This window comes from Spodoptera frugiperda, chromosome 26 (assembly GCF_023101765.2).
Source record: "Spodoptera frugiperda isolate SF20-4 chromosome 26, AGI-APGP_CSIRO_Sfru_2.0, whole genome shotgun sequence".
Lineage (NCBI taxonomy): Eukaryota > Metazoa > Arthropoda > Insecta > Lepidoptera > Noctuidae > Spodoptera > Spodoptera frugiperda.
In genome coordinates, this window is record NC_064237.1 from 9,346,920 (window position 1) to 9,370,449 (window position 23,530).

The following is a 23,530-nucleotide window of genomic DNA, read 5'->3' on the forward strand; positions in this document are numbered from 1 at the left end:
AACCCGAGTCCCGACAGCCGATAATTACATAGAAGGCTCACTAACGAGCCATCATGACTCTCAGTACCGCGCTATGTTATCAAGGCAACTGTTAATTTAATTGTTAGACAGTGTTAATAGATACCTAGCCGAAAGCTCTCAAGCTCTCCTTAATAACCTATACTAAAATTCATAAATCTTACAAACAGAAACAATAGAATAATAATTCCATGTTCCTGACAATTTAACAATAGCTTGTCATTTTTATTTGACAAAAAAAGCCTTAACACGTACGAGGCCTTCGCCTGTGACCAAAAAAATATCTGGTTTTTATATGAGGCATGACAAACAAAAAATCAATGATACGTGTTGGAGGCGGGTAATAACGTGAGTGCGCGGGCGACGCGGCGGGACGCATGCGCTGCAGTGACATAACTCCTCAACTATTATAATTTATCAAACCAGAAAAAACTATTAACATCAACTCCCTACTGCGTCGCGTGCCGTCCGCCCATACTAGTCTATCCGGTATACACTTGTCAAGCATCGTCGATACGGACGTAAATTGAATCTAAGCAGCTCATCCCGGCTCGATCAGTACATATGCTAAAGCTTCCGTGAGTCATGACCGGTATGAAATGCAATCTAATCATTACAGGAGTCCGACTGGCTGTTGGCGGCGATAACAAAGCTGAACGAAGCAATGCGAAAGCTTTTTTCGGTTGCATTTACGTAAAAATATACAACATTGTTGAAGAATTTAAAGTAAAGGGTCCTTTGGATAAATGGTCTTATTCTGTAAATACTTCGCGGTAGTTGCGCGCAGAAAAATGATAAAATTATATTCAAGTATAACAACGTTTAATATAATTTGAGGCGCGAGGAATCTCGATGATGGCGACAAATTACTGTGCGGTCGCCGGCGCGGGTTTATTAACATTCAGCGGGGCGAGGGCTCCTGAGTTTGCGATTACTTATTATTGCGGTGGAGGAATAGCTACAGGAGTAATGAGAATACGTGTGAGGTCTTACCGAGGTCGCTGGTGCAGAAGGCGAGCTCGAGTTCCGAATCGGAGCAAGGTCTGCAGTCTGCTGTGTTGGGGTCGTAGTGTCTCCGGACTAGGGGCCGCGCTTCATATTTGAAGGTGGCTTCTCTCCTCTGGGGACCATCTTCTGGTTCAGCTTCCACATATATCGCAGCACCTCCGTGTCTGCCTCGGAAGCACCGCAGTTCCCTTGGATCGCCATCATTGGGCGCATACAAAGGAACTAATCTTCGCGCGCCCTCCACAAATAGACGCGCAGGGAACCGCTCAGCGACTTCTGAAAGACACACATTACATTGTAGACAAGGGCAACCATAATTAAATCATTACGTTGAAAGAGTTGTACTCTGGTATTCAAAAAGGGTCCACACAACCGACAATTTACGCAGAGCGCTTGCCATCTGTGACCAGCTCTAACTCCATTAATTATGGGTGAGTCTTTATTTTATTTTCAATTTTCAAACAGTTTTGTTTTTTTTTTTTGGAGTGGTTCAGTCAATTTGGAAAATAAGAAATAATGTGTAAAACAAAGCAATTAATGATAATATTTTTTGTTGACATGTATTAAAATTACCTGTATCATTAAATTCCAGTGAATGGAATAGATCAGGTGGGTCTGGTCGCCGTATGACCCTGATGCAGATCTTGAAATCCCTCTCATCGCCGGGCAGGGGAGGTCTCAGGATGAGACGCAGAGCTCCTCGAGGGTACATCCAGGAGATGGTGCCCTCCCTGCATCGCAGGTACACAGGCGTCACTCCACGCTCCGTCGTTGATGTCAGGCCACTGGAAACAATATGAAAGGTTAGTTTTTTAGTCACATTTTTTATATTCTTCTACGTCTAATGGCCTAATGACTTAAATATTTATGTATATGGGCGTAAAGTAATTTTACACTATTTTACAAATGAGACATATTTTTCCACAGAAGTCAAAGGTTAGTTTTTTAATTAAATTGTTTATATTCTCCTACGTCTAATCGCCTAATGAGTTAATATGTATATGGACGTAAAGTAATTTTACAATGTTTTACAAATGAGACATATTTTTCCACAGAAGTCATCTAATGAGTTAAATATGTACATGGGCGTGAATAAATTTTACACTATTTTACCAGTAAGACATATTTTTCCACAGAAGTTTACAACTTTATTATGCTCAACTCTAGACACATAACTGTCACAAAATGCAAAACTTGAGCTACAGGAACAGGCTAGTAGCAGTTTATTTATTCACGAGCCGAAAGCTGTCTTAATCATATTTGGACGATTTGATTGGAACGCGGCTACCGTAGTCATTAAATATTCCGTGTCCACTGCGACATTGCCGACCGGCCCCATTTATTCCACTCAATAAAATTATTAAGAACACTCAAATTGCTACCGTTTCAAGCCACTACATTTTATGAGCCAATCCTGTATCAATATTTGACCCTTATCGTTCCAAAATTATAGGTCAGCAGCAATTTTATGAAGTTAATTTATAGTGTCATCGACCATATCCACGTCGGTAGTCGGTACGGAAAGCAGGGTTATTTTCTTTCAGCGTAAATGTTAAAATGCAACGTCAATTTCGATCTTGCTATTCTGAACCGTAACACTATTACCGGTTCTATTAAATTAGATCAACGCGAAAATCTAGATGAAAGTTCTGAGCAGGGAGTGGTAGATTAAGGCACGCGATCAAGGTGTCATTTCTCGTCGGTATCTCGAAGTGCTCCCATAAACAAGCCCCGAGCGGACAATGATATCTGCGATCTGGCACGTGGGCCGCGATTCTGGAGTAGCACCCACGCCGCCGGCCCACGGCGACTCAGCCACACGCCATAAACCTAAAATATACGAGTTATACGACACACCACACTATAAAAGATGCCACGTAAAGATTTTACATGGCCGACCAATAAAACCATGGCGTCCCTTTATGTTGGAGTGCATTGTCTGTGTGGCCCGAGCGTTGTACGTGCATCTACATACATGTCGCCTGTATGTCGACACTTTATGTCTTGTAATCTAGTTTCATTTATGCTCAAGGGGTGTACACTTACTGACAGTCTTCTTATAAGTTTTCTTACGAACAAAATGCTTTATTCCTGTTTATATTACCAAAGCTGTCTTAAGCAAAGTGCACTTATGACTTTGTTTGTCTTTATCATGAGCAACGAAACACTTTTCCACCAACAAATTTCCCTATTTTCTTTGTTATTAAATGCTAAAAGTGTAAAGGGTCATTGCTCAGCTCACATCTCACTCCTACGCACAATATAAATGTATCCCGTGTGTCCCAACGCGTACATTAATCAAGCGGCGCTCGATCTCGTCTGACAACGCATCGATTTTCTTTTATTGTAATAGGCGACGGCTATAGACAATTCTGTCACGTCATATCCTACTTTCACGTCATCGGGAGACTTCCTTAATCCCCACTAATGGCTGAACGTTGAAAAATATGTGTTGTAAATTATTAACTAATATGTAGCAACAAGTGGGGCTCATGTGGCCCGCCCCTGCCCGGCGCGACAACACGTGAAAGGTACTGCACCCCTGTCTACGGGGGTTAACAACCTTTTAACACAAAAGGGTTTACTACCTGAACTTTAAACTTCAAGCTTTGATGTGATCTCTCCGTCTTGATTAATGCTATTTGATTTGTTAACAATTTGTGTTAATAGAGGTAAATGGTTAACTGTAATTAAAAACAATCATTAAGCTGTGTAGGACGTAGATGTATTTATAGTACGGTAACATTTAAATTGAAAGTTGTTTTACTTTGCGTTGTATTTGCGTCACTCGGACAGTGATTAAGCAGACATTTCGGTGTTTTATGTTTCAGGTAGTCCACGGCGCAGTTGATACTATCTAGGATCTAGGGATATTTGTGTAGCAGACTATCTAAATTGCGCAAGCAAATTGCTCGTGCTATGGGATTGTAAAACGGGACTAAAAACTTAAAGTTGTCGAGCCCTGTCGCCTTCGTTATCGGCGCGCGCTAAGACAAACACACAAAAACAATATACATAAAAACCGCACAGAATTTTTTCTTGTTTCCAAACAGAAACACAAAAAATCCGTGCCGATGGGTGTTAACTGCAACGGCAGCGGCATTTTATGCTTTTGAAACTACAGAACATAATCAAATGTATTTATTATGACAAGAATATTTGGAAAACATAAACCTGTTATGATTTTTAATGTAAACTTAGAAATGATAAAAATACGACGACGCATTTTATTTACATACGTATCGAACTATGCAATCAATTTAAAGCTTTAACGGTTGATGGAATTATGATTCATATTTCTACATATCTAAGTAGCATTATGTTATGGGTGCACAAAACAAAAACAGAGTAACCGTGGTCCATTAGCCAGCAAAGTGTACAAAAAGACGGTCGTCGGCAGATTCAAATTGAGGCAATCCCGGCCCATTACCAGGCAAATGACGCGGGCGCCGATACCGGCCTAAAAGCTGCTAATGTACCTTAACGTCACCCTACTGTACACCTATCTCTGTCACTCAATAAACTCCTACATCTATCTATCTCCTTCATAAAAGTCCAAAGAATTACATCTAAAATGGAGTCACGCGCGCAGTCCAATTAGTGTTTAAATTATTTTATTTTCTGGCACGAGTATGATGTGAACTTTGCAATATGAAATTTTATTCAATTTAAAAAACAGTTGAAATGGCTTGTATCAATTAAGTTTGATTTGTAAATCAATTAATATTATTGATGTTAATAGTATGAAGGCATATTTTTGGATGGAGAACCGGTATTTTTGTAGTTTATGTCTTATGTGGTTACTCTTTCTCATATGCATGTGAGCTATGTTTAACAGCGTTTATTAGAAACTGTTCTCAAAGCAATTTTTATTATTCCACATAAAAGATTATTACCAAGCAATAAATTTTCAAATATTAACGTATTCGTGTTAATGTGCCAAATCAACTAGGAATAGGAATTACCATTCCATTATGGATTGACGAAAAAAAATCGAAAAAACATAAAAATCTAAATCGGACTGGTTATGTAAATCGGAGCTAAATCATTACGTTTCTAAATAATATGTATGTATCTGAGCTTATTGTCTTTTCCGAATAAAATTGGCAATTTATTTTTGTAACGGTAAGATGATGGAAAGGAATGAATATTTCCTATAAGTTTACGATGTTTTCGGTTGTATTTCTTGTATGGTTTTGTGTAGAAAGTTCGTTAGTGCCCGATAACAGGTCCCATAAAGCGTTATCGTGACATTACAAGAGCCTCGACAGAATAATAAAATAAATGTGTGTTTTTCTACGAAGAGTTTTATTTATTCTCGCCCAAACCTGGCTCGAGATAACAATGTCGCGTGCGTTCAACCTCCGTCTCTACTAGGGCTGTGCACACTCCTTTCTCTGTCCGCCCGATTCTGACTAGATTAACACAAACCATAAAAGCTTCTCAAACATAAAAACTACGTTTTATAAGCAACTTAAATAGATATGAGACATTCAACTTAGATACCAGATACATAAAGTACAAAATAAAATGAAACTAATCTAGAATTTACTTGCCTATTTCTAGGTAGTTTAGTCTAAAATATTTGTAGGCTAAGCCAGTTAATGCCGAGAAAATTTATTGCAAGGTAAATACGAAAGTGTTACAGTTGTTAGCAGCCCTGGTCGGACCACGCCTGCGCAGCCTGCTGCCCACGCGCCGACCATTGTCGTCCACACAGATACAAATTATGTATAATACAAAAACCAAGGCGAATGCCGTTATTGTATTATTCTCTTTTAAACGATTTATTATAAAAGAATTGTACTCCACCGCAATTCAAATCAAGTAGAAAATTGCAATGGGGGAAAGCTTATAATTTTGTTTTTCTCCAGCCTCGCTGTAAGACATTAGCAGTAGTACCAAATTATACAGACATTTTTAGAATGCAAAGCCTATCAAAGATCTATATTGCTGCACTAACATAAAACAAGTTTTACTGCTGGCTCTTACAATATGGTAATATGCCAGGCATTGTGTCGCTATCGAGTTGCTCTTGTCAAGTCCGCGCTCACACATACACCTTCACAGCGACAAAGATTTATAAGCTTTTAAGCTCACCCACACAACCGCAGTTGAATCTTATAAGAATTGAATGCTCTTGCGCACAAAGGCCTCAGGAGGGAGTTGTCGGAAGGTTTTTTAGTTTGTAGGTCATAGTCGAGCGTACGGCGATTGTAGGAACGGCTAAATAAGCAAAGCAGTTCCGTGATCCAGTTGTCTAACCGCATTGTGTCTTAACTACAAGCGAATATGTTATTGTATTCAAATGATATACTGGCGTTGGTATTACAACTTTAAGTGGAAACAAGAAAAATAGATATCATAAATCATAAATGGAAATGTGTTTAGTACTTTCTAAATTGTTGGTTGTTAATGAAGTTGATTTATATTTAACTAGATTTGGCCTGTGGCTTCTCGCGCGTCATTAAGCACCTCATAGTAATCTCCATAGTTGGTTGTCGGAAAAACCGTCTAAATAAGTTCGATTTAGGCATGAACGAGAAATTATGCACTGTCAGATTATTAGACATGGTTTTACCGGTTTTTGAGAATGAAATCTTCTCTAGTTCAGGTTACCTACTTTGATATATTTTTCGCAATTTTAATGAAAGAGCAAAAGTATGACTGAGATGGACAAAGAATGAACAATGATTTATCGTAACCAAAGAACTGATCATCAATAAGGTGACACAAGAATCCGTTTATGCTCGGAATCTCAATCATTGCAATTATAATTCTTTACCTCGCGATTGTCGTATAGTCCACCTGTTGAAGCAGTATACGGCCATTTCCTCTCCTCCATGTCATCCTGTGTCACCGTATTTTATGACTTGCGATGACTAATCACACATGGTAATATTATCAAAATAGGATATTACGGTGAGTGCCAAGACATGTACGGAGGATTTCCGTGAAACAATGGCTCGCTGGACAATGGTAGGGGCGGACGCCGCGGGCGACGACGCAGCACGTGCGTGCCATTGTATTCATATACGATACGCGGCCGGCGATACAGCGATACATTCGATACAATGCCAGAGACCAGCTCTATTGATCATCGAGAGAAACTCGGCTTGCCGCCTTCGGCTACGCACGATCAAAATGAGAACGCAACATTTTGTAAAGCCTGCGACAATCTTTTACAATCTCATCGAATCAAATTTGAATTACCAGCTATCGCTCGTAGCCCAAGCATGCGCTCCGTGAACTTTGCAATATTTCAATTGCCGTTTACTAAATTACTACTTGTATCTATAGAGCTGCAACGAGAATTGCCAGGAAACAATCACAATAATAACGTGCCAGCCACGATCTAGTGTAAAATAGTGTAATTGACGTGGGCAGATCTAGGAAATTGTATGATGCGTAATGTCGAATCTACTGTATTATACGTGGATCAAAAATATTTGTGCAGTTTAGATTGTTGGCTCAGTATTATAATGGGATCATTAGGTTCGTATTGAGCTAGCCTTGGAATGCTCAGTGAGATTGACCTCCGTGGCTGACCGTGCGTGGTGAGTCGTCGGTGTCCCATGTGCTGATTCGTCCTGATTGTATAATAGAGCAGAACTCGTGCGGGGCGCGTGGGCGTCCCTCTGTCAGCTGCTAAGAAATACGGAGGTAATTGCTATTCTGCACCTTATAAATCAATTGATGGCGATAAACAAAATTCGTAACGCGACACCGCATTACAATGAAGTGGCTAATAGCAATTTGTATTCGACATGCAGACGCAATGTTCCGGAAACATTTTTTGTGTGATGTTTTTTGCTTACTGCACATAAATAAGTTTTGTTATTGTTTTGGAAAGTAGTAGAGAGCAAATAAAACTTAAGCTTAAAACTTAGCTGTATCTAAATAACTAGCTTCATTTACGTACACGCCATTACGTGCTATTAGCAAACATTCTAGTGCCGTACTAGGCGTACAGTCATCGCGACCAATCAGTGGCTATAAGTGGCTGTACAAACAAGCGCGACACGACATACTCTCAGTAAATAGTAAGTACATAGTGTTACATAGAAGCGTGACTACTCATTACCGCATGTTTGCTCGTATGACTGGTGCAGCCAACACCCGTGCTATGTATCTACCGTGCTATTAGTGAGACATAAGCACAAATATACATAAATTATGCACAGTTAGCATTGTCATAAAATATTTAGCGGTTACATGCATTTTTGATGACGTCAATATTATGCTATGCTACGGTAGTTCATAAACAAGTAACTAAGTAACAGATTTGCAGTCGCGGCAATTACTTTCGAACATAGGCATTTGAAATTGATTGTGACTGGGTGTACTACCGTATCGGGATATCTACTTAGCATTAATTCAGAAAAAAATGTCTAATTGCTTGCAGTTTGCAAGCCGGTACTAACAAAAACGTTTCTCGTATAATCACTTCACATCTATGGAGGAGTTGTTAATTTGAATTTAATGTCACGCGCCGGTTTAGGAAGCATTGCAAGACACTCGGCAATTTTGAACATGGCGTATCCGTTCCAAATAACATGTAGTACAAGTGTCGCCAATAAATCGTGTAGGACAGCATGAATTTATTTTTTGTCTACAATACTTGAGTGTTGGTTGAGGTTTGGCCATGAATTAGGCTGAGTGCGCATGTGCGGTCGGCGCCACCGACGTCACCGGCGCCCGCGCACATGTGAACACATGCTGACAAACGTAGTAAATAATCTGCTTTATTCAAAACATGCTGACCTCTGTTCTGTTCACTCAATGTAAAAACTTGGTACCATTCATGAAGAAATACATCGTAGTAGGCAAGCAACATAACTGCTAGTCTAAACATTATTAAAATAATGTCGCAATTTCTTTTCATCTTACACAGCATTATTATACGAATGCCATATAATTTTATAACTAGGCGAATAAAACAAACAAAAATGTAATTTAAAGACAAAAACACGCGAGCTCGGTAAAACACAGCTACAATTACCTTCGTGTAATTTGGAAAGCATGCAATTATGTGGACCCTTAGGGGCGACATTTTTCATTCCTTGTGCGTGTCTCTAGATGCAATCCTAGCTAATTTAAATAATTCAATATAAAATATTCAGTGTTTCGTGTCGACTGGATACTTTATCATATTTGATTGGACACGATTGTGTCTGCGTTTATTGCTTCATGAATATATTTCGGCAGTTTTATATTCAGGATCGTATTGCAATCAGTTAAGTTTCGCTGTGTTCGACGTTTTAATGGAAGTGGTACTGATTTAAATTCTATTGAGACTTTTATCTTAATACAAATCGAATCAATTAATCATCATATTGGTTACCAATCAATTACAACATTCCTGGAACATTCCTTAGAAAATACACCTGTATCATACAGTATTTAATCTCTATGTCCTAAACGTACGTAAAAAAGATTTAGAGCCCAGATATCGGATAGTCAGATAATATTGTATGCAAATAAACGTCTCAGTTGCATGAATAGTTGTCATGGGAAAACATATTGATAAAAGATAGGGATATTCCGATACGATAACAAAATACTTTCACATGATCGTGCGAAACGTGGGAATTGATTAGCGATGATCTATCCCATGCTATCCCAACGTTGTGGCCAGCTCGTCGTAAAATTTCTGATAAGGATTGATTACCTGTGAATTGTAAATAGAACCGGGATCACACACGTATCGTTGTTAGCCTAATCAATACTCTGACAATAAACCATGTAAAATTATATAAACAGATATATACAAGAGTTTAGAGTACCTACTTGAATTTTTATAGTACAAATAAATCCATTTGGAATCAATATCAAAATTACAAAACGCATTTCCAAACATGTCGATCAGTCTGTCTTTCTATCAACTGATACTCAAGTCATGTTTGCCTAAGATCGTTGCATCAAAGGCACCTGATAGCAAATAGTTCCCACAAGGTGACGATTCTATCCCGCGCATGATCAGTCGCTTGCGCAGATAAGCATAGTTCACACGACTTTATCTGACAACTGACAGCTGTGACAGATGTCAACGTGACGTTTTGAACGGTCAGTCAACACGTCTGCCCGTCAGTCTGTTCATTACCTACCCATATAGTTTAGTAACTTTAGTAAAAATTGAGTGAAATACTTTTTACAAGAAAATCTGATTATTGATAAAGAGGTGGCCTACAAACGCAATGAGATTAGGTCTTCATTTCCCACGAAACCATATTTAGATTAGTGTAAAGGGAAAGATAAATGATAAATCTCCGGTGCGTCAAGAATCGTATTCAAACTGTGTCAAACTTACTTAACAATGGCGCCATGTAGGGCAGAATAATTTTAGACTGTAATTTAGTATTTCCTATAAAAAAAACCTCATTATCAATACAACATCAGTCGTCGGTATATTTTAGTAGTCTCACAAAGACGAGTTATTTTAGCAAATGGAATAATTTATTTGAAACAACAGATTTGATATCCGAATCTACCGTTCGATATTCAAATCAAACCAATACATTTGGAAAAAAGTATCATCACAACATAGACATGAAATACAAAAAGTAAAACCAAATATAAGTAAACAGTTTTCTTTAAGTACATCGTCCTAAGGATTACAAAAGTGTCGACAAAGTTCCTTTACTCGAATAAGTACGTCTACATAAGAACATAAGTGCCTAAAATAAGTACAAATAAGATCATTGTCACTGTGATAAATCTTTACAGTTCTTTATTACACATATTTAAATATTACGTAAGAGATTTATTGTAAAAGGTTTTAAGTTTTAACAAAAGTTCGGTGTGTTGTCCATATGTTGTCTGAATATCGAGTTAAGCAGCCATAACTCATAGTGTTATGTGTTACGTTACGTGTAGGATTAATACGTTTTTTACGCCCCTGTATAAATACTTTTAATGCTTATTAACTTCTATTTTTAATGTCTACTTCTTTTTATGTATACTCATCAATTTATTGTTGGTATTAAAAATTGTTATTTAATTACTTGTAAAACTTCTTAATTACAATTAAACTCTTTATCTAAATTTTCCTACTCAAAGGCAAAGTTTAGTGAAAACGAGATTTATGCGTCATATATTACACTAATGGTTGATTAAAGCGATATATTACATACGTATTTAATTGTAATACAGTTTAATAATTGATAAATGAACTGAAATAAATCGAATGATCATTAAAAAGTGTTCTCAATCGATCAATCAAATATCAAAAGTTGTTATTAGCCAACTAGAACCTAACAAACGTGTTCTCTTTACCCTTGAACATATTATTATTATTTATTAATCACATAAATTGTTCAAGAAAAAATCTAATAGATTTATTACAATTACGCATAATTACCAACATCACCGTAATTACGGTAAAGATAAGTTGTACAATCTCCTAAACAACTTTCGATGTATCGATTAATCGAGTGGTGTTAACATCGCTATTATCGAGTAAGTAATCGAGTAATAAAACATGCAACTATCTATCGATCGAGTAAACGGAACTCTAGTTACGAAATAATTCGAATTGATTGTAGACCCGTTCTTATGTAAATGTTGGAAAGCTCCATATTTATGGTCGAACACTTGGAACTGGTCCAGTTATTGCATATCACAGCAAATCTAGAAACCTAACGGTCCGTATTGTGGACCTATAAAGTTAGTTCTATTCGCTACCAATAACAGCCTTTCTGTTAGTTTAACCATTTTCTATAATAATTTATGTTAAAGTAAACGTAATTGCAATAAGGTTTCCATTATATGAGACGTCTGCGAAAATTAGAAAGGCTTGTTTTTATAGCTTTTCTTTGTTTAATTTACCATTGAATCCCCTCATAGATTTGGAATATATTCCGATTTTGCTTTGTAAAGTACAATAGTTTTAGTTAAAGCATTAACTGCCGAAAGAAAACTGTTGAAGGCAAATCTTCTGCTAAGCATCGGTCACCAGTGACCAACGCGACATGGCGGTTAACGTGTTAAATCGCAAACGACAATCTAGTTCTTACAATCAAATAAAGTTTTGTTATAAATAAACTTCTTAGCTAAAAATGTTCTCAAACTCCAACGTATTAATTGATTGTTTATAAACAATGCGATAAATCTTCAAAGGCATATCAAAGCACGTCGCTTGTGATAAAAGTTTAATAGATACGGAGTTCACAAACCCGCATGTTTTGGGGCAGGATTCTCACGCGCATACGCCGGTGGAATACGCAAAGAGTCGTGTGAAACGTTCGTGCGGTTTGAGCACTGAATACAAACACTCACTTACAATTTCATTGCCCTATTTATTTTTGTTTCATACACTTTCTACAATTCATTATTCTAGGAACCAAGTCTTGTCTAAGGATTAGTTACGTAACTCGAACTTTCTTTTGAACTTTCACAAGCTCTTAGTACTTAGGTAGTAGATACCGCAATTATTGTGTAGGAACTTGTGCGTGTTTTTTTTTATTTAACTAACTAACTCAATACATATTTGTTTTGTTAAAAATCATAGGCAGGTATGTGTTTGAAAGCGTTAGCGAAAATTGTGAAAGCGATTTTGGCCCCTACAAAAGACATCAACGACTGAATGTAAATATTTTTAATTATCTTATTATTGTCGTGAATGAATATAAGAAAAGTATAACAATTTACTAATACTAGAAAATTAACTACCTAAACAGTTTAGAAAAAACACAAATTACTCGCAAGGAGACTTTCGAAACTAATTTTAGATGGGTATAAAAAGCAACCGCGGTTAGAAGACACGCAAGCGCAGCGGTTACATTACAACTACCATAATAAAAAGAAAACTGGCCACTTCACTTAGTTGATTAACGATTGAACTTATTTCGTCTCCATAGATCACCAAATTGTGGTTTCAGATCGTGAACAAAAACGTTGTCCCGTGTCCAAAGTGTTTCGTTTTCAATAAGTGCTATGTAATGCGGTGCGGCGGTGGTGCGGTGTGGTCGCGCGCTCCGTGGTCATCTCACAATGCGCCGGAATGCGCCGAGACAGAACGCCCGACCGCCTGGAAGGGAAGCCGCACGCCCCGGCTTCATTAATATACCTTTTTCTATAATATAACCTTTTTTATCACCCCTCACTTGAGCAAACGGGATTTCAGTATCGTTGAACAAAAAATGGTTATCGTGTAAGTAGATTATCGTGACGTAACAACTGATTTCCGCTGAGACGTATGCACTTAGCCCGATCTACATAAGGTACACTTTACAAGTGTCCTGTAATTAGGGGATTTTGCCGACAAAAGTCAGTCAGAAGACTGTTCTTAGTAATAAGAATGATATTATGAAACTCATTAAGATTCAAACTCAGAATGGCAGCAATGAATGAGGTATTGCTTCGAAAGAATTTATGAAAGAGAACAATCGAGTGGAATAAGTCCAGGACATAAACAAAGGCACAATAGCTGGGCACAACCTAAGTATCCTACTACGTAACCGTTCGAGCGACTGGCTTGACAACTACGGAGCACCAACAATAGTAGGCTTTACATAGCCTCTGGCAAACCCGTACCCGCTCTATACAGAACACCATAATATTTTCCGCATTGGTATTGCGTGCCCCGTGCCCGCCGGCAGCAAGCAATTTATAGCCAGTGGAACTACGTACATGCTTGTTATTATTTAACGGTGGACCCGAGCCAAGACAAAACGCCCCCGGCTATTGCCAATGCGATCCTGCTAAACTTGTAAGTATTATTTTATGACTACGAATGCGAATGCGCCACACCGACACACTTTTGTAACCGAGAGTTGATGTTCGGACGGTTGCAAGAAATTCCAATTAAAAAGGATGTCTGTCATTATGGGTTACTGCATACAGATTGGTGCATTTTAATTGGCCCAAATAGCATCAAGATGTGTCCCCATACGCAGCCTATGTAGGTAAATGAACACCAAATTCTGACATCTCACCATATACGTCATTCAAATTACGCCGCCATGTTGCTGTATATGGCGCGGATACTTTTTTATCTGGCGGTGATTTGAATAAAGTGATAGCGGTGTCCGGTGTCGTATGCAATGCCTTACAGAGCCACGTGCTTGGATATGGTGTAACGACAGCAATGACGAACGCGTACTGCTTGCCAAACAGGTCAAATCTCCATTAAAGAGTGATCATAATACTTGGCAGGCCTTATAGAGCGCGCGTCGGCGTCGGCTGCGCGTGCGCGAGAGAGAACAACCGCCAGGATATCTGACTCCTTCAGTTGACCGGCCTTGTGGCACGCGCCGCGTCGCCACCGCTGTTATTGCATTTGATTTACCGATCTCATTATATCGTTTCTATATTTCTTACTATTCTAACTACCCACTTTGCTTTATAAACTATACGATTTATATTATAAAATCGTACCTAAGATAAAATTGACAGCTAGTCGGAACAAGGAGAAGGGAAAGGGCCAATGTTGTAACCTGAGTGGATTGGACCGTTTATTTAAATTCATGGCATTGTCGCAATTGCAGCGGCTATACCAAGTTTTACTATGTCTGGGAACCGAGAACATGATTTATGTAGTAGGTAGGTAATACTTTAAAACACGAAATTTAAAAACTACTTAGTAAGATGTAGTGGTTCATTTGGTGTCATATTTCTGTTATTTGCCTATGTAATTACCACTAATGACTGGCTCGCCGCCGCCTCGCTCAGAATTAATTGATGGCAATAAATAAGGAGATAATTTGGACATCTATCCGAACACGAACGTATCGTCATGTCGTGTCGAACATTTTCATTTTCTTAATTTGTTTAACAAATGCTTGGAACCGAACCTAAAAGTTCACGTCTATAAACCCAAAGCGCAGGTAATACTAAACGGCTATAAAGCCATAAAAGGTTGATTAGTCGAAAAACGTTCGCCACGTTTGGAAGTTTTGAATATTATAATATGAATAGAATATGATATGAAGTGTGTTCTAGGTTGGTATGCGTAACTGTCGGTATGCAAATGAGTTACATTGAAACAGAATGTCCGCTTAGTCAGAACTAGGACCCAATTAGCGTGGTATCAAAGGCCGACTTCGTAAATTAAGCAAGATGACGGTCGCAGCCACTCGACTCAGCAACACAGATATTCGCATCCTTTCCTTGTGATTGTGACCAGACAATGTCTTATTAATTGTGATTTATGTCCCTTGACGGTTGTGATTTTATAGCACAAAGAAAAGCTGGTAACTTGGTACTTATATCATGTTGATTTAAACTTTAAAATCCAATGAGATCTTACTTGTACAGTTATCAGAATCAATATCGTCTTCAGAGATTTTGTCGGCATCATGTTACAGCTTAAATCTTTGATCTCTTCAAATTCAATTGAATTTATTTTTGTAAGATCATTGAAGCTCGCGCTGATACTTTCTGATTACAAAATACGTTCGTACGTCCACCGATACTGATGGCACAATTCCAATCAGTTATTTTATTGGAATCGAGTTGGAAAGGAAAATATTATGGTTCAGCCGCCGCCGGTACCCAAGTAGCAGTGGACTCCAAGTGTTCAGCAAACAAGATCTTATTTCATACAGTCTTGATTCAACAATGCCTCGGGCCAAGTTTAACGAACTCCAATAACAAAACGTTTTACTAGATTAGTTTTAGAGAATGAAGATAAAAATTTAATATGGCACCATGCATCAAATTAGAAATGTTCGATGAATCCATCTGAGATGGTGATTTTATCTTTATAACGTAGGCAGATGATATCTAAATTGCCAGCGGTTTTTACTTTAATTCATTTGATGATGGTAGAAATCTTACAAATTAATAATTTGAATTCAGTTTCCAATTGCAATTACGAAGATACGAGTACTCGTCCGAACCAAATGTGGTGGCGACCGCATATTTCTTGCGTGGTTGGACAAAATATGCGTTGGCACGTACGGAGTTGTTTAGAAACCACTAAACCCCAACAGGCCGACACAATGGTGGACCACAAACAGGGCTTTGTGCCTTTGTCCAGGGTGCTCGTGCAAATAAAATATTTTGACCGCGCGCCACCTCGCCCGCGCGTCCACATCCTACGCAAACATTCTCGACTGCTTTATTTTCTTATCTATTGTCGAAAATACTGTTACTTGTGCAAATAGCGTCACTTATTCCAACTTTATGTGATATGTTGAATAGTGAATAGAGGTACTTGAAGAGATATAGCCAATAAAACCTTACAGTATTTATCTTGTGGATATGTTGGGACTATCAATACGAGTAACCGATAGTTGGATAGTTACAAGTTCCAACAGTTACATAGCCACACACAATGTACTCGCTTTCTAAACATCTTGGAAATGACACCTCACCCTTGACAGCAGTACGTACATGGCTACTTAGAGACGTGTCGGCGTGCGCGTGCTCATATACCTCGTGTGGCTCAGTGGTCACCTCTCGCGGCGTGTTTACATAACTCGTTAGACGCCAGCCCGCGCCGCCCACGCCCGGCCAGCCATTGGATATATATCTAAATATTAACTGTAAACACTCGATAATGTTCTATTGTGATGTCACGCAGGTGCACTATCTGCCGCACTCATTATAATAACGATAGCACAACTTTAACGTCTTACTTACAGTTGATGCAGTAGCATCTTAATATTGGAGTTTTAAAAATGAAATGAGCAATCGCTTGCATTTATATGAAACCAATAGCGTTTCTTACACGTATTAGGTAAGTAGAGGGTTACAACATCCTCTTTTTTCTTCTTCTATTCATTATTAGACAAGTGCGAGGCTTTCCGCATTAACTAACTACAAGCAGCGACAAGAAAGCGTATACGTGCACCTCATCATCGCTTCAGCCTCGATAAATTGTCCCATCAATCATCAAGAATCGCAATAGCGATACTCGGGTATGTCAAATGAATGCGACTTTTTTGTCGACGATTGTCGGCGAGGGCCCGTGACGAAACGACACGTAATGCAATTTTGATTAACTTGACAACAAAACCTCTGGCAATTACATCCACAGTGATGGAGACATTACTTGTCGCTGATATTATAAAGGCCCATTACGATAATAATTCTGTCATCAAGTACACTTTGGAACAAGACCTGTGTTATGAGATCCTTTGTCCTATTTTTTGTTTTCTCTTCAGCTTTTTGATAGTAAGTTCAACATGAGTGGCCCCAAACACGATTAGCTACATCACAACTTGATAATAAAGAACACCAAGTCATGTTTTATAAACAGAATCGGTAGTATCCGATTAGTGGACCGTTAATATGAATGGAAATGTACAAATTATTGTCATCTCGTATAATGATGTTTTGGTAACACGCAAAAGGCTCGTAATGTCTCCACTTGGTCGTCGGTCGTAACGTCAACTTTCACTTGAACAATAGCGACTGCTCACGATTATCACGACCCGGAGTCACGCAGGACGCTGCATCGACACTCTTTGTACAGCATCTGATTGATGACTCGTTAAAAGGTCACTCTTACACATCGATCTCTCTATTTAGATAGTGTTCACATACTGTACACTTCGTATGAGTACTGTAATTATAAAGAAAAACGTGCAGAACTTTTAATTGTTAAACTTAAAGGTACTTATTATACGCAGCGTTAGATTGATGACTTGATGGAACGTCTCTCAACTCTTCACACGTCGATCTCTCTATTTAACCCACATTTGCATGAGTTGCGTAGCGCCCCGTCATTATATCATGAAAAAAAAACGTTTTAAAACTGTTTCTTTTGTTAACACGCGTTGTTCTTCTAAGTCCAGCATCTATCTACAACTAGTTCGTGTATGCATGCACATTCTCGCTATTTTAGAAAAACTTGAATAGTCCATCGCTGTGTAGTAAAAGTTAATTGGCTCCTGTTTAAGGTCATGTTTATCAACTTTCGATGGTATCGCTTCTGCTACACCTAGACAGCATTCAGTAACCTTACCAAGACACCTCACACATGTTGGAATCTTTTTAAGAAGCTTACCAAATATTCCACACTTCGTTCCTACATAATTATGCCGCGCCGCGTCCAAAAAATGTAAAAGGGCAGCGATGACCACCTCAAATAAAAGTAAAAAAGCTTTTACATAATGAATACATGATATGTAAAGGTAAGGCGCGAACTTTAGGGGTAGATACACACAAGGCGTGAACGCTAACGCGCGGCCCAAACAAGGAGGTGTGAAAAGCCCCGGTGATCGTGGAGTTCTTATTGTGGTAGCTGCTAAGCCGCTTACCGGTCCAGTCCCATAAATCCAAGCGCTTGTCCCTGCTCAGTATACAGCCTCACTGGTAAGTATTAAAGTACCCGTGTACTGCCCGCTGTCGTGCTTCATTTGATAAGCGCCTGAGCAGTGTCGTTGTTTGTAGAATTATGTCTGACTGAGCGCATTTCAATACGCTTGTCTGTCCATTAAAAATCTCTCATTAAATGTGATAATAACATGCATATATTATGTTACACCTAATTGTTCCTTTAAAACTTTGAATATTTTCGAACTTTCATAAAAATGTGTCAAAATCCGTCACACTACGTCCCTCCCGTTTAAATAGTATCGTGTGTCGTTTCGCGTGTTCTCGTATTAAGTTACACCTACTTTTCAAGCGTAGCCTAAGCGCATTGAGCTGGAATTAAGTGAGTTAACATGAAATCATAAAAGGAAGTGAATGCATCTCGGCGGATACAAGGGCACTAATAAAACCATTCGAATAACCCATACAATGGCGACTTGAATGTAAGAATATTGCAAGAAAATCTTTTCATGACGCCGCAAACGCGAAACACGATTGTCACCGATACAAAGTTAATACACCTTATTAAGGGAACTAAAGCCAATTTAGCCCATTATCGGACGAAATCTTAACGGACGTCGGCATAAGCTCAGTGGTCGGCCATTGTTGTGTCGCCGCGACTATGGCTCTCAGGTCGTTGTGTAAACAAAACGAGTTATTATATGAGAGCTGAACCTCACTTTATGGCATTCCAGTCTCAATTTAACGCGGCACATGTGCCAGTTCTAACTCTTCAATGCTCTTCATTCTCTTCTTGGAATTACAATAATGCAAGAGTTATGGAGGTACTTATAACGTCTCCATACATTTAGAACATCAAACTTAACCATGTGTATTTAAAAGATCTTTCCACAAGCGAGATAAAGTAAAAACTGAAGACACCATCGGCTGTTACGCAGTGGCATTCTGTAGAGGGACCGCGGCGTTTGGCAGTTTTTGTGACACCAAATTTTCATTGTCTTTCGGCAACTTATCTCATTTAATTATAAGCTCGAAACGGTCGATAGATTCTGAGCGATCCACCGAAGAAAATTGTTGTATATTTTTTTTAGAAGTCGAGATTGCGAAGAGCTATAAATGGCGCAGCAGGCCCTGCGGCAGTTGCCATTTGCAATCGGTTATGGAACGACCGCGAACCTCTTTTTACATTATAATCGGTTGGTCCCCGCTCACTTATTTTTTGTTCTGCTCAGAATCGATGATGGACCTAAATGGCAGAGATGCAAAAATTAAGTAAACATGATATCATTTCGACTCCATAATCAACAGGTATGTCGTCAGACACCAAGACTAGTTTTTTCTCGCTGAAGGAAATTTTGCGTAATGCATTGGTGTTAGCTTCCTTCCTGTGGGTGGCATGTCCTGTTGTCCGGTCGCAACACATGTATTATGAAGTGACAGATGACAGGACTCTCCAGTCTCGTCCGGAGCTTGGTTGAGTGGACCCATCATCTCGCATGATCAGCGTCGAATTACGTCAAAACCGGCCCGTGCCGTTCTTAATAAGGCATTAACGTCAATTATTTTGCATGCTTTCACTTCATCGAGGCATCCGATTTCAACATCGTTTACAAATAAATATGAATAATCAGGAATATTCTGGCTGCATTATGTATTGTCATCATGAATGATGCCAGCTAAAGGTGAACAAACAGTAATTTATGCTTAGCGTGATTTTTATATGACAAAGCATATTTCATGGGATTATGTTTTGGAATTACATTAAGATAAAATATTGTAATTTGACAGCGGCCGACGAAATTGTAGCGCATTAATATGCAGCTCGTGCGGCAAGGGCCCTGCGCCCGCGCACCGTCACTAATAATGGGCCAGACGCTTCTAATGCATTATTCAAAAGGTCCTATTGATCCCGAATTCAAAATATTTTAGCAAAACTAAGGTGATACGAGATAAAAATTCTTCGAAGGATTCGGCTCGACCAGTAATAATACTTTGACTTCTTCTAATTTACGACATACATACTTGTTTCCATATTTTTCTGTTTAATTGATTACAAACCAGTCTTTTTGCTAATAAATCATATCAGATATGACGCAGTGTTCACTAAATTACAAAGTTAATTTATATTCTAAAGTAAAGCGGTGCACAAAGGTGTGTATTAAAGTTGAAGTTTTAGGATCATAAAATGTAAATTGATCAAAGTTACCGCGATTTCTCCGGTTACAAAATTATCGTAGAAGCAAGCAGTGGGCAGTCCAGGAACGAATTGAAAAAGTAAACAGTAGCGACACAAAGCGAGGCTTCATTGACCCACCGACACAATGCTGACCTACAATTTGCTGTTAATTACTTCTGTTCCATTCAAAGAATGCCGTGTTCGATGAAAACGAAACAATTAGCTTTTATACTGAAGAATTAACATGTTATTAACCGAGACGAAGATTCTTATTTCATAGATACAATGGAGTTAACAGTTTCAAATAAAGTAGTCGATTCCTTACAGCGAAGTGACTAAGACCAATCGATGTAGGTCACAATCATTACAACAATCAACGCCAAAAAACTTGGGAACGTTAGATATTATTCAATTCTCAGAATGTTCTCGAACTTTACGACAAAAAGATAAGTGGGCACATGGTACAGGCATTGGATTACCCTTCAGCGACCAGCTAACGTGCACCCATTATCTCTGTGATTGGAGCTTGAGAGTGTAATAAAAATTCTCTGTAAGTAGAGTTACATGCAGATATGAGGCTAAAGACGATAGTAGTAATGAGAGTCTTTCAAGTATCTTGGGAACAAATTCGAATATCAAACTGAGTAACCTTCCTAGTTACTTACTAAAGGGGACATTCTGTCACTGTACTTTGTAAGTCAATCTTTGGTAGTCTGTACTGATTAAACTAATTCCGTGCTCCAAATAGGAATGTAAGGTACTGTTCTGAAGTCAATTTTACGATCATTTATTTGACTAGACGCTGTATCAACGAGCTCAATAGATGCCTAAGGCGAGCGTCTCGAACGGAACACGTGTCGCTGATTGCCCTCAATTGGCGAGCGAATAAAAACAATCGTCGCTTAAAAATAACCGTGATTTCATCCAGCAACATGTGATGCTTGTTTTCTTTCGGTGTAACGAACATATTCCACAATTCCCATGGGCATCCCATGTGAAATGTCCTGTATGGGCGGTCCCAGCCGTGGCTGTGGATGTGAATCACTAATGATAATGAACCTTTGTAGAATATGGAACGGGAACTTCTTCCAGGAACAGGCGGAATCGTAAAACAGCGTAACGCGTACGCGCCTCACCATATGGAGAGCGTGAGAGCCCGCGGCTTCGCAATCCACCACCATACAACACACCATCTGATGTTTTTATCGTGGCTGACCATTACGCAAATATTGAGATAGTGACATCCGCAAATAGCAGTTGACTACGTCCAATAAATGGGTCAAATTCAGGAAGTAAAACCGCAAACATATTTTTTATTCCCAGAAATAAAACAATGTATTTTGTTACTGATTGTGATAACTATCGCAATGAACAACAAGGAGTGTAATTGGCGATACCCGCAGTAGTAGTTTGTTATTAAAATAAATAATAGTTACGTATGTGCTCTACGTATGTAGCTAATGATACTTTAAACAAAAACTTCCTTTGCGGATCCGATTCAATCAGTGTAACAAGATTCATGTACCTACCTATTCTAAAGGTCCATAAATACCAAATTCTTTCTCAAGTAAATAATAACTCCTTAATGAACTCTTAATGTGATACCCAAAAAAACATCTTCAAACAGCTTATTATTAATATCTGGTTTTTCCATAAAGTCATTATGTAAACGTTCTCATACTTGATCGCACATTTGTTGCCTAGACCTTTACAATTCAAATGTGTCTAAAAATAATTGTACTAGTAATGTAACTAGTTTTTTTTTAGTATTATTAAGTCTTCGTCATAAAATCTTCCATCTACTACATTTAACGACACATTAATTTTAGCACAAGAAATGGTAAGCAGTAGTGAAATACGCATTTTAAACTGCTATTCGTAAACCATTTTTTGTAGTGACCACTTAAGTGTTTAGTGGCACTGGCTATTGTTGGGAGTCAAATCAGATAGTGTAGTAGAATATTGTCAGAAGGCGCCAGTCGCATAAAAAAATCTCCTTACAACCATTTACGCCATATCTTCGACACATTGTTAAAGTTTTTTTTTCTTATTTGGAGGCACTGATAAAACTGCTCTGTAAATACTTTTTAAATGTTTAGTTGTGGAATTTGATAAAGTATACCCAGCGGCTAAACTTTTGAATTTCTCATTCATTATGCATGACTTTGACAAATGGTGTTACATTAAAGTGTTTGGTATGTTCATTTTGCGTGTTATGCACAAATGTATCTTTTGTTTTTCGTGACGTTCAGTTGTCACAGTCATTACGCACATCCGTTGTTAAGATGCACTTGTGTGGGGCAATTTAATTAGCCAATTATAATTCAGTGCACATTTTGACGTCAGTACGAGGGTCAATCCGTTTTACATACACTTTGTCATAACCATCCTGATTCAAATAATGGAAATTAACTATTAAGAATTATCCTCGATGTTCCGGTAAATTCATATGCAGAATAGCTAAAAGCGTTAGCTACAGGAAATCCAATTCTCACATGCACATTTCAAAGTTTTATTTCCATAGACATAATGCTCCGTGACATGGAGGGTTCATACAGCAGGTTTGAGCAACCAATCAGTCAGATTGGAGCATATCGTGCGAACGCGTTATAATAGGAGGATATTATAATAAACAGATCCCGGTCCCCTCGGTTCACTCCGCCCTCCCTAATAAATATTAATGTATGAACTTGAATGCTCCTCAATGTTCACAGTGATGCTGGTACATTGACACTCAATTTGCTTTTTGCAGGTTCTGCATTGATAGCTTTGCCGTCGCTAATATGATCTTTGTATACTCGCACGTTGATATTATCGCACAGGTATTTTATCTCTCTTTACTTGGTTTTATTGATACCTCTGTTAACTTCGTCGCGTCGTAAAAGAGCAGTTTTAATAGTAATGTAAATGTTTACGGCGAGGTGTTATTTCTAAACCGATGGAGTTGCATTCATCTGGTATAAAGTATCTGTAGCCCGTTTGTTTATATGTTTATTAGAAAAATAAACACTATCTGATGGGAACTTTGTCTACCTACTAACAGGGGTTATGTTTTAGTGTAACTTTCATACAATAATGAGCTTTTAACAAAATATTTACGTTTTT

At 38.4% G+C, this 23,530-nt stretch overlaps 1 protein-coding gene across 2 annotated transcripts in view; it reads right to left on the minus strand.

The window, feature by feature from the left end:
- The window catches only part of LOC118264195 (meteorin-like protein), a 33,234-nt gene that overhangs the window by 4,501 nt on the left and 5,203 nt on the right, over positions 1-23,530 (minus strand). The window contains exons 2-3 of one of the 2 annotated variants that reach the window (XM_050704787.1): positions 1,600-1,811; positions 1,012-1,299 (exon numbers count right to left, since the gene is read on the minus strand). In XM_050704787.1, coding sequence (XP_050560744.1) covers positions 1,012-1,299; positions 1,600-1,811 — 500 coding nt within the window. Of the gene's footprint in view, positions 1-1,011; positions 1,303-1,599; positions 1,812-23,530 lie in introns of both variants that reach the window. The other variant, XM_035576622.2, reaches the window with a different exon arrangement.